Raw genomic sequence first — 13,189 nt, 5'->3', positions numbered from 1 at the left:
CTCTTTGTTTTCCATAGTATTCATGTGAAGCAATGACCATTTTGCTGAGGTCACAGTGAAGTGTTATGTGGAAGCTTGTTTTCTGCTCCAAAACTGAAGTTTAAAGACAAAGTTAATGAAACCAGTATCAGAGCTGTACCATCAGTTTCACAGCATAAAAGAGCAGAATAAACCATTTAGGATCAAATTTACCTGTGCAGCAGTTAGGTATTGGAGTGAGGGGCTCTATAGAAAACCTAACATAAAAAGATCTTCCTGAATCACCCATGTATTTATTATTACTAGAATATCTAATCCCCCCACAGACATTCTATGAATTTCCCCCCATAACACACCTGGGAACCATTAGCTCCATTTTATATATATGAGGAAACTGAGGCACTGAGCATTTACATGATTTGCCCAAAGTCACACAGCAAGGCTGCAGAAACAGAATCCAGATATCCTGAGCTTTAACCAGAAGAATGTCCTTTTTCACCAACTGCAGTGCTTAGGGTACACCAGAAAAATAAAATTTTCCTGCTAAGGAAAGCTGTAATAGCAAAAAAAGGCATGGCTGTGAAGCTACTCTACCTTTGTTAGAACCTCAAAACCCCCAGAAATGATTAGCAGCAGATAGAAAATTAGCATGTGCTGACATTTAATGATCTGCTGCCATATCTCATTCACAGAAAAGAACAGCTACAAAAAAGGTTCTTTTTCAGAGTGTACCCACTTGGAAGCAGTTATACCTTTGCCGATATATTATATTCAAGATATTTGTTTTATTGATGAGGCCACTATACTAAAATGGATTCTAGATAGAGGAATGCAGCAGCATCTGGAAGGTCACTAGGATTTGGTAAGGCACAAATCACTAGTACAGCAATATAAACATATGTTCCCTGGCCCTATCAGGTAACTGTAGGTCACTGTTTCAGAGTAGCAGCCATGTTAGTCTGTATTCGCAAAAAGAAAAGGAGGACTTGTGGCACCTTAGAGACTAACCAATTTATTTGAGCATAAGCTTTCATGAGCTACAGCTCACTTCATCGGATGCATGGTCACTGTGTCTGTCCTTGTAGGATCAAACTGTATGTCCTTCATCCACAGTTCTGTACAGCACTTATAATTGTTAAATATGCAGATAGTTATGAAGCACTCAGATATAACTGCACACAATACTCTGTTTAGGAATGTATAATAACTAATATATTAGGAACAGTAAGTTTCAGAACATATCAAATTTGCACTTTCAGAAGTAGGATTATATCATGCAAGAATCTCACTCAGTATATACATATATGGATTTAGAGGATGCCATTACTGCCTATAATTTCAGGTCAAAATGTCTTCTCAATTATGTGCCCTACCTGTATATTAGTGGGTGATATACAATATTTCATATAGCACTTATCTGTGAAAAGTGCTTTGAGATCAATGGATAAGTAAGCATTACTGTCCCCATTTTACAGAAGAGTGAATGGATGCAGAGAGAAGTTAAATGATGTGTCTAGGCTCACACAGTGAGTCAGTGGCTAAAATGGAATAGAAGGCAAGATCTTCCCCTATTGTAAATCAGCATAGCACCATTTATGTTAATGGAGCAACACCAATTTGGCCCAGATTGAGGATCTGGTCAAGAATCCTGACTCCTAGTCTGCTCTCTTATCCACTATATCATATTGCCTCCAAACTGGTGGGGTCTAATCACTCATTTTACTGCTCTCAAAAATGCATGTACCATAGTCTGTAAATGTGTAGTTCACTTGCACTTCCGTACATCCTTCAGAGCCATGTATATTTGCAACTACATGTATATTTTTTTTAAAAGAACCCTCTTCAAATAAACCACATATGCTCACTCCTAGAACAACGTGTTTAACATATGTTTCACACACACTTTTTGGGGTTGGAAACACATTTGATAGAATAGGAAGTGATGTTCTGCTCATGCATTTACAGATGCGGCTTTTTATGGTCTGCATAGAACAGATTACCCTGTTTGTAGGAGATCCATTACATCCAGACCCCTTCTCCTCATTCAGGCCTTATAGAACCTCTTTACCTTATGATTGAACTGATCTTATGCCTTTAGTCACCTCATTTTCCTTAACTATCTACTAGATGTTCATGAACAAGGTACCTGTCAACCATAAAAGGATACTTACTATATCACATAATGCCCCATAATAGAATCATATATAATTTACCTATATTACCACTAGAGGTCAGACAATATAGCATGACGAGATGTAGTATCTCTAACAGGACTATATGTCCAAATACATCTAGCAAGAAAAGTATATTACAGGTGTAATGCATATATAAGAAGAAAAAGACTTCCTTTTCCCATCAAAAAACAAAATGGTATACTTGAAACCTCATAACATTAGATACCAATATAGTGGTTAAGCAAACACAATTCTATAAAATATAAAGCCTATATGCAGTTGACTATGGATCTTCTTTGAAAGTATAAACTAGCACAGCAAAGGTCCCAATCCTCACAGTGCCTCAAATCTATCCAAAATTGAAAGAGTTAACCAATCATGGGTTGCCATCACTATTGAGGTAATATTTTACTGGAATACCTTCCTTATACATTTAGCACAAGAAAACAAAATCTTCTGACATTTTTGTCTCAATGAGAAATGCAGCCCCAACCTTGGGGTATACATATGGAAGGTATCAAATTCTAATAATATCTGAAATCATGAACAGCTACTTCCCTGAAATACATTCTTAGGTTACATACTATCATACACTGCACACAAAGTGAAAAGAAGGGAAATATTTTTTTAAATTTGGTACCAACTTCTTAATATGCACAGTTGCCTGTGGGCTCCTTGGTCTCTGGTTCTTGAATATTGCTTAATATCTGTAACTGTTAACTCTGCCAAAACACAGCAGATAGATTTGTCTGCTATGAAGGTGATGTATGGTTTTAGTTAAGGCAGACCCTTATAAGGGTTCTCTATCCACTGTGTAATGAATCAGCTATGTTTTAACCAGGTTTTAACTTTAGTGGTTATTAGGCATACCAATGTATTACAAAGGAAATTTAGGTTTACTTACAATTACGTAAGATGTAAAATAATAAGCAAAAGACCTGTGTATAAATGCTCAGTTCACATACATATATTACCGGTGATAAGACAGGCTAGTGACTTATTAATACTTGTGAGCTAGCCTTCATAATCTTGTTTCTCCTTAAACATTTCTAATACCTACCAAAGTGTAGGCCTTACATATTCCATATGGCTGCTCTAGATGTTAGAAATAGCATCACCTGTAGCAGGGGAATCACAAGACCCAACAATTCTGAACTTGTATCTGAACAGATAAACAAAAAGGAAGGCCTAAATGTAAATACTGTGGTCCTGCCCCTGCACCCTGAATAGTAGTTACTTGTATGAATAGCAATATTGCAGTCACGGGTGAATAAGGATTGTAGAATTAGGCCCAGCATTTACAGTAAAAATCTTGTTTTGAAATGCTGCAGAATACACATCTGTTCTGTTCAGGTACTCTCTTATTCTTTTCAGAGTAGCAGCCCTGTTAGTCTGTATTTGCAAAAAGAAAAGGAGTACTTGTGGCACCTTAGAGACTAACAAATTTATTTGAGCATAAGCTTTCGTGAGCTACAGCTCACTTCATCGGAAAACCACTGAATGCACCCGATGAAGTGAGCTGTAGCTCACGAAAGCTCATGCTCAAATAAATTTGTTAGTCTCTAAGGTGCCACAAGTACTCCTTTTCTTTTCTCTTATTCTTGTGTTCCTTGATAGATGTTTCACATACACTGCATTGCAGTTTTTTCAAAGCCAAGTCATGTGCACACAGCAAATGTCTCTGTAATGTTAATCCTCCTTGAATTCCTCCAAGGAAACCACCAGGTAAGGCCAAATGATTGGCAGTTTCCATGGAGAGATGCAAGCAGATGACAAGCTGTAGTGAAACACACAGTTTGTCACTTGCCTTTGTCACCACCTCCACTGTGAAACCGCGCTGAGTTTGACACTGCACTGCAGTTTCTAGTTGGAGACTAACACCTGGTGGATAGAAAGAGAAGCAAGATTACAAAGTTTTGCGTAGGAAAATGCAAGCTTAATTATTAGCATATACAAATGTGACCTGAAATCAAATTTTAAAAGTGAACTGTGATTAATACTACTAACAATCAGTTTGCTGCTCTGGGCTCCTGCAGAATAACGGAAGACACAACAACAACAAAAGAATGGCTATGCAATAAGACATGCACAACAAGTGGCCAGTATATGTCAATTTACCCTTTTATGGCATAGCCATGCCGCTTCTATACTCTTTCCACCCAGAGAGAAGGAGGTCCCTTGTTTTTAAAGTAAACTCATACAACTATAGTGACACAGTAACTTAGCATATTGATCTATGTGAACCAAGCATGAATGACAGGAACCTTCATTACTTCATAGTGGATGAGCAGCCAGTACTGTACAGAGTCAGCCGTCTAGAGGAAATCTGGATACACGACCCCTCTATGCCCCACTGAGCCCTCAATATCTCAAGGCTCTGCTGAGAAATTTTAAAAATGGCATTAGTTAACTATTACGGGCATATTTCTAAATATTTAGAAATAGGAAGAAAAAGCAGAATATGTTAACTGTACCAACGGCTCTTTATTGTAGGATACTGTACTTACTGCCACAAATGCTATGTCCCCAGCTTGTTGGGCATCATCCATGTTGAGGCCATAAGTGATCTGACAGAACACATTGCACATTCTTTGGCCATTCTGTTATTGTTGTAAGGCTCTTGACCTTCTCTCATATAGAATATGGACATTATTGCTGTGTGAGGCTCTGCAATAGCATTCCCAAGATATCATTTCACCAAGAGGTGTAAATTAGAGAATAACTTATTTAGCCCCAAGATTGTTTAGGATACTGCAGAGGTTCTCAAACTATGGTCCGTGGACCACCAGCAGATAGTTCCCTCTAAGGTGTGCGCCTAGGCGGCCACACACAAGAGAATGAAGGGCCACCCACCTAATTAGGTGCCTGGATCCTGGAGAAGACGCACATGTAAGGTGAGCTGGTGGCCTTGGGGGCGAATAGGGGGTAGGTGGGAGGGGGCCGTGGGGTGAGAAGAGGGGGTGGGGGGAATTTGGGATGTGCAGGGCTGTGGCAGCGAGAGAAAGAGGAGACTTTTCCCAGCTCCAGGGCTGCGGATACCAGGGAGAGATGGCCCTCCTCCTGAGCCTCAGCTCTGTGGCTGCTGTGGCAGGGGAGAGACACCCCCGCCCCCGCTCGTTCCCAGCCCCAGCTCAGGGGCTGCCATGGTGGGTGAGAGAGGGAGAGACCCCCACCCTCCTTCCAGACCTAGCTCAAGGGCTGCCGCAGTGGGGCAGAGAGGGCACATCCATCGCATTAGAAAGGTAAGACTACTGACATTAAAATAGGAGTTGTGTGCTTTTATTTGTAGAACAAAAAAGGTTAATTATTATTAAGTTTCTTTATATAGCACTTTTATCCAAAGCGCTTTACAATAGTTAGCTACCAGTACAAACAACATTTGGAAAGATCATTAAGCGGTCCACCGAGACCCTCAGCAATTTTCAAGTGGTCCACACAAAAAAAAATTGAGAACCACTGAGCTACAGTATGACCATATTTGGCTGGAATGGAAGAGGCAGCATAGCATATGAAACAGCCCCAGAAAGATCTATGACTGGAGAGCATCACCAAATGTCCAGCAGTGCCTGTGTAATCTACACAGCCCACGTCATGAGCACACATGTACACTTACTCAGAAAAGCTATTCCCCTCTTCAAGAGTGTGAAAGGCGAACCCAGCCTATGCTGTGTATATATATATATAGAGAGAGAGAGAGAGAGAGATTATGGTGAGAGCATTTAACAGCTCTGCCTCGGCTAACAGGGAGCACAGCCAATGCATTAAATAACAAGCAGCCTAGGAGAGTGGGAAAAATAAGGAAAGGAGGAAAACATATCAAGGAAGACAAAAATAAATAGGATATTTGAAGCCAGCATTTGAAGCATTTGAAGCCAGCAAAAGTTGCTGATTAAAAACTAACACCTGCTACTTAAAGTGACACTTGTGCTTGTGATATATTAGGATAGAAACTTCATGCTGAGAGAAATGAATGTTATAGCAACAATTTAGATTCCATCTCCTGTCCACATTCATACCACAAACAGAGAAATATAAACAGAAAGGTTTGTAATAAAAATTATGTAGACTCGGGGACAATAGTTGTGAAAGCACTGGATGAAATTCTGTTAGAATAGAAAAAAATTTCTAAATGCTCTATCAACAGCAAAAAGACATCTATGGGTTTGGCTAAGAACTTTTTTGACTTGCATATTTTCATATATGTTGGTCCTTAGACATGAATGTTCTTCAACAGCAGAATACATTCTATTTTGGAAGCTAATTCTCCTTTCGCAAACATATTCTGACACATCTCTATAAAACTTTTTCTCCAAAGATCAGTAGTAGTAATAATAACTGATTCTCCACTCCTAGAATTCAAGTATCTTGGCATATGACTGCCTATGTCACCTCTGCATTAATATTACTTTTCACTTACATAGCACCTTTCATCTGAGACTTATAAAGCACTTTACAACAGTGGGGAAGTATCATCATCCTCAGATTGCTAATGGGGAAACTAAGCCATGGAAAGGTAAGGTTGGAGAACAAAGTCTCTCTGTGGTATTGTGACTGATTGTTAAATGCCAACAGTGTGATCTTCAGTGTCAAAAACACAAAGGAAGATATGGTCCCTGCCTTGAGGGACTTACAGTCAAAGATCCAATCATGTCAAAACACCTAAGTATATACGTAATGTTTCTCACATAAGTAGACTGTTCAAGTAAGCAAAGTTATTCATATGCTTAAATGTTAGGCAGGATTGGGGTTTATGGGTCCTAATTCTGCATGAGATTCTGCTAGTACAGATCCCCTGAACATGTGCAGCGGCCCATTGAAGTCATGGGTGTAAGAGTCCCTGCTATCAGGTTTGGATGCAGAATAGGGAGCATGGGAGAGGATGTTAGGCCCCTGCAGTTTTGCCAGAAATGTTCCTCATATATGACTCAGAAGTCTGTGCTTACTGGGACAATCGAAACACACAGTAGACATTCAAACTTGTAAAAGCATAGGCCAGGCGACTGTATTTGACAGAAATGCTCACAGCTAGATCCCTAAATATAGTTCCAGAAAACTCAAAAGTCTGAAGACAATATAAATTCCTCTGCTCATATAGGGTCTAATTCAGGGGTGACATAAATGTTGTGTGTAACACATAAGCTAATCAGCCTGTCACACATTGAGCACATGGAAGTGGGGGGTGTCTGGCAGGAAACACAACCAGCAGCAGTATATTAGATTATGTTGGAGAAAGCAAGCTTGACACTGGCTTATCTTGCACTTCTTTACACTCTTCTTTCAGTTTCTTTTTCTGCTAAAACCCACTCTTCCACTCTCTTATCATGTAAGTTACACCAACTTGCCCTCACTTTTCAAAGTGCAACTTTCACCACCATTTAGGCTTCCTCTGAATAAAGTACACAAGGATGTGTCAACATTTTTCTCTTTGGCATTTTTTTCTACAAAAGGGCAGAATTTCAGCCATAATATTTTAACATTTGAAATTCCTACTGAGCAATGTCAGTACTATAAAGTGTATTTTAATTTTTAAAAAACCCATATCTGGACTGTGTCTTAGGTTAGCAGTTAGATGTTGATCCAGATATTGCTTTAAGTGTGGTGATGGTGAAAAGACTTATTGTGAAAATATCATCTTGTTACTTTACACATGTGTATCATCTTGTTACATTCTCTATGTGTCCAAGTCTTATTTGCTTACTGGTAAAGGATTTCACCATAGTCAGAATGGCAAAGCCAACAGAGTTGTGAAAAAGAGAGCTGCATTCTATTCCAACTCATTCATTATCAGCAAAACTATGAGCTAAATTCTTCTAAGTGTTACTTTCAGCTACACTGAACAATCACACACTTTACGATCAGACCTCTATCTCTCTGATGCAAGCCTGAGGCTACTTGATATTTAACTTTAATAACAACAACAACAGTGTTATAGCCAATTTAAAGAAATTATTCTGCAGACTGTATTGTACTTTCTTCCCTTTTCCATTTCAGAGAGGTAGCTCAGTGGACTAAGCCTCAGATTTTAAATACTTAGGTTTTATCTACCTTAGGTATTTGCCTTGATTCTACCAGTCAGTAAATAGTTACCTATATAGATGCACTGATGCAAACCCTTAGTGCACAATTTGTAATAGTTGAGCTCATCTGGGTTTTGAGCAAGGGTAAGCTTCATTGGTGCAAGTCACAACTTTGTTTACACATGTGGTTTGCATTGATGCAATTACGCCAGTGCCTGGCCACTGATCACTGAAACCTGGGTAAATTCCCAATACAGACAAAGTCTTATACATCCTGAATAATGCTTGTTTAACTCATTCCAGGGTCAAGTGATTTCTTCATTTTTCCAAGATAGATAAACTCATGGAGAATATATAATTCCCTATATGTATTCTTTTACTGGAATTTGTAGTACAGGAGTTTCCTTGGTGCAACCTTCCCCAAAAATGAAAGTCTGAAGGAATCCACTGGAAGAAAGAGCCATTCACACAGAGGCCCTGTGCCACATTGGTTCTTAGGAAACCTTATCTCCTCCAAAGACTTCATCCAGGAACGCTCACACTGGCTGCTGTACCTGGAAGTTCCCTCATCCCATTGTGGTTTCCACAGCACAGGGAGGCGAGGCACAAAAGTTAATACTGCTCTGTCATTACTAATTTTAATTTGGAGCTTTGGTTCCCCAAACCTTCCGAAGTCCTTGGAGGGGCTTCCATGAGATGTTGGAGAAATGGAAAATTATGTCAAAGAAGCAGGACTTCCTCTTCCAGACTCCTTGGTGAAGGCCTAAGCGGTTTTAGCACTTTCTACCAACAGAGATGGAGAAGGCGATTGGGACCTGTGCTTTTGTAAACCTGAAATAGTCAAAGCAGTCTATCAAGCATATTGGCATCTACAAATGATATTGATACAGAAGAGAATCCAAGGCTGCAAGAATACTTGTTTCATGAGACGGTGGGTAAGCCCACCATACTGATTTAGGGTTTGATCCTGCAAACGCTTACTCACGTGAGTAGTCTCATTGATCTTACTGAGACTAATTATGTGAGTATTCATACACTGAATTTGCAGAATCAGGCTCTTATTTAGTAACTGCTTCACTAAGTGATATGTTATGGGGCATTAGGCATTGCCAAGGATTACAGGCAGTGAGAAGCAGCACAAGCCCAGGGATGCACATGGACGTATTCGTTTCTATTTCAAGGAAGCAGAATACCATTCTTCTCTGCTGCAGGAGGGGAGCACAACTACTCTTACACTTCTTTATAGGGTGCAGCCCCTTACTTAGGGATTCATGGGCCAGTGCAGAGAGGGTGGGGCCATGACCTCATCTCATTCTGGTCCCCTTTGTTGTGCCAGCCACCCTTGTGGGAATAGAGTGAACAGTTCTTGACCCTCCAAATGCAATTCTGCTCTCAGAAAAGTGAGGAGAGGAGAACGTTGTATACCCCCTCCTTCCCTCTCTCTATGCATATTATATTAGGGCCAAGCAAAATTGGACCCTATGAGTTTATTTCTAAAATGATTTAGATGAGGGGAGTGAATTTCCAAAGGATAAGAATAAATTTATTTCCAACAGCAACAAACCCTATTCAATCATGTCATCAAAGATTCATGCAGCTGAAGAAAGGATTTATTTCCATTTTCTATGCTGATAAATTATGGGTTCAAATTGGTGGGAGAAAAAAAGTCTTTGTTCTGACCATGATGAGGTAAAACAATTGCTTGATGCACAAAGTGCAGAGAATACTTCCGCATTTCCTCTCCAGTGATTTTAATGGGGGACAAAGTGTATCAAATCCGTTAGAAACGTAGCAAACTACCGAACGAAAATAATTATGTTCCCCAGTTTTCACACCTGTCACTCCTAGAACTCCGGTAACATTTTAATAACCGTACTAAATTTAGAGTGGTGTTAAGAGTTTAGTGTATTATTTCCTGAGATGGTTTGATTTCTCTCTCTTGAGAAAAGGATTTTACATGAGATTGTATTTTGCATTTATGTTTGCTTATTACCTCTTATATAACTATTGTCTTTAATGAATTCTATGGTGCTATGGCTCTAGGTAGTATATGGTAGGTTTCTTCCTTGACCAAATAGATGTAGTTCTCCCTTGAGCAAACAAGGCTTTTAAAATAAAGCATGGAGGGTTACAAATAAGTGCCTGTGCCTCCTGCTTGTTTTTTTTTAATTGGATAATTAAAACAGTTGGATAATCTTTGATTCTAGAAAATTTGAATAATTTATTGTGCTTATTTTATTCCTTCCTACCTTTATGATTTATTTATTTGTTGAAACATATTATTGCCCTTTTTTGACCTGAGCAGCTAGTCATCATTTCAGGGCCCTTGGGGTGTTCTGGTTGGAAGCAGAAATTGATGGAATCTGGTATTTTTTTGATATACTTTTATTTACAAAGAATGTACAAAGTCCTGTCTCTGAAGGAATCAAACAGGAGGAAACAGTTTCAGTTGCTTAGAGCACCAAAAGCACCCTTTTCAGCCTGCACCCTGAACCAAAAACCTCTCCCCAGGTTTCTTCCAGGTTCAACCATTGTGCTTTAAGCTGCTCCTTTCGGTAGTCACAAAAAGAAAAGGAGTACTTGTGGCACCTTAGAGACTAACCAATTTATTTGAGCATGAGCTTTCGTGAGCTACAGCTCACTACATCGGATGCAGTGAGCTGTAGCTCACGAAAGCTCATGCTCAAATAAATTGGTTAGTCTCTAAGGTGCCACAAGTACTCCTTTTCTTTTTGCGAATACAGACTAACACGGCTGTTACTCTGAAACCTGTCTTTAGGTAGTCAGTCTCTCTCTCTCTCTCTCTCTCTCTCTCTCTCAGTTATTCTGTTCTGCCTTCCTTCCCACCCCACATACCTCCTTCCTACCCAAAATAATACTCAGCCAATGCTCCTGGGCAGGTTCACAAACTCCTTTTGTCTTAGGTGGGAATTTTCACTCAACTCATAACAAGGCTCCACCCAGCTTATGACAATATAAAGAAAAAAAGTTATTTAAGCTAGATATTTATATTTAACAAAAGTGAAATTCACTCTTGTGCAGAGGCCTTTGTACCACTTAAGTAACCACGGAAGCCCTCAGAAAAGGGTGTGAGTGGGAGACATAGCACAAGGATGAATTTAATCTCATCAGAAGTAATGGGGCTGGAGGCAGAGCAGCGTTAACTCTTGGCACAGCGACTTACCAACCTTCTTATGTCTGGCCTCAGCACCTTTCTGTTGCCTCCTCCAGTCTCATGGGGGATATATGAGCATTTCCCATGCTTCTTCCACATAGTCAACCTGCTACAGTCCCACTAATCAGTGCTCCCCAATTCTTATCTACCTGAAGTACATACACAGAGTAGGGAATGGCATTCAGATTAGATAAATGAGTGTAAGTGAACTGTTATGTCTGTCTCATCATCTCATGCAAATGAAGCAGAGCTTCCAATTCTCTGTCTTTTGCATGGATTTTCTCTTTTTTTGCCCATTTTATAACAAAGTTGCTGTTTTAAAATATCTACACTTTTCCATGCGATAGTTGGAGAAGGTGCACTTGAAATATTTCTGGTTTCAAAAGTGCAATCTCCATATGGCACTGTTTGCCATATCGGGCTAGAAAGGGATGACTGATAAGAGGTAGGGACTGCCTCAAACACCACCTCATAAATATAAACTACAGTACTTGGTTTCAAAAATCAGTTACATTTACAAAGTGACAATTTATCACATCATTTCTAAAACACAAGCACTTACATTGTGTTCAATGGTGTGGAAGGTAGTTTCTATAACCGGTAGACATCATCCCAGTCTATAAAGAGTTTAAAATCTATGAGTCAGATTCTGTAGATCTGGGCTGTCCCACACACTCTGTCATGGGCAGAACCCTAAGCCACGTGGGTCCACTTGCAGGATCCTGCCCTAAGTTTTAGACTGGAAGCAACAATTGAGGGACACAAGAAATTGGGGGAGGAGGGGAAGCTGAACGAGGATGTAAATATGATGGTGTCACTCTGTGCACGATTTTAGCCACTTTATTTTAGTTTACGTTTTAAATGGTTCACTTTTGTAGGTTTTGTGCCAAGTATCTAGGAGTCCCTTGGATGAGGTTTAGGACAGTGGCTTGGTTGAGCAGGTGTTTGGAGTCTGTTCCAGATACCAGGGGCAGCCTAGAAAAGAGCGAATTGGGTTTCGTTTGCTGCTACTTGGATTTTACGAACTTCAGTTGCCTACAGAGTCTCTTTAGGGAAATCGGGCCTATAAGTCCGGGTTTTCTAGCAATAACAAAAGAGATTAGCATCCTTCTTTATTTAAAAAAAAAAAAAATCAGGGCAGGGGCCGAGGTAGAGTTACAAGGGAGCAAGCACCGAGGCGGGCAGCCCGCGGGAGAGCGGCGCTTCGGAGCCCTTGAGCCAGGCACAGCCGGGCGGCAAGCGCTCCTCCCCTCGGCCTCCGGAGGCGCATGCTCAGTGAGAGTCGCCCGGAGGCGCATGCGTAGTTGAGTGGCCTTTCTCTGCTTGGATGGAAGGGGCCGGGCTCGGGCTGACCGAATGAAAACCGGAAGCAGAAAGGCTGCGTGTAAAACCGCTTTTCCCTTCCGTTAGGCGGATTCCCCTCCCCCGTCTCTGTTCCCGGCGCAGAGCGAGAGCTGCAGGCCCGGAACGTTGTGTTATAACCGCCCTAACTGCCGCCCGCCTGTGTCCCCTCCCTTGGCAGAGCGAGAGCCGGCCAGAGAAGGCTCCCTCCCCGCGCCGCCCCACCTGCCCCTCTCCGTGTGGGTGCTGGGCCCTCGCCGCTCCCGCGTCTCTGTCCGGCGGCCGCGATGTCTGACAAGGAGTTTATGTGGGCCCTCAAAAATGGAGACCTGGATGAGGTGAAGGACTATGTGGCTAAGGTAAGAGTCGGGCGGGGCCCTGGAGGGGGCCAGCGCAGTGACTGTGCGCTTGGGTGTAGTGGCGCGTGTGTGTGTGCGTGCGTGTGAGAGAGAGAGAGAGAGAATAGGCCTCCTCTAGCCCCACGTTGCCCGGGGCCAGGCTGG

General features: G+C 41.1%; 1 protein-coding gene across 1 annotated transcript in view; it reads left to right on the top strand.

Annotated features, from left to right (window-relative positions):
* The first annotated feature begins 12,649 nt into the window (after positions 1-12,649).
* The window catches only part of MTPN (myotrophin), a 55,456-nt gene continuing 54,916 nt past the window's right edge, over positions 12,650-13,189 (top strand). The window contains exon 1 of the mRNA XM_073322063.2: positions 12,650-13,045. Within this exon, the coding sequence (XP_073178164.1) occupies positions 12,974-13,045 (72 nt within the window). The 5' untranslated portion in view covers positions 12,650-12,973. The remainder of the gene's footprint in view (positions 13,046-13,189) is intronic.

Source organism: Lepidochelys kempii, chromosome 1 (genome assembly GCF_965140285.1).
Source record: "Lepidochelys kempii isolate rLepKem1 chromosome 1, rLepKem1.hap1, whole genome shotgun sequence".
In the NCBI taxonomy this organism is placed as follows: Eukaryota; Metazoa; Chordata; order Testudines; family Cheloniidae; genus Lepidochelys; species Lepidochelys kempii.
This window is presented reverse-complemented; position numbering and strand designations above follow the sequence as displayed.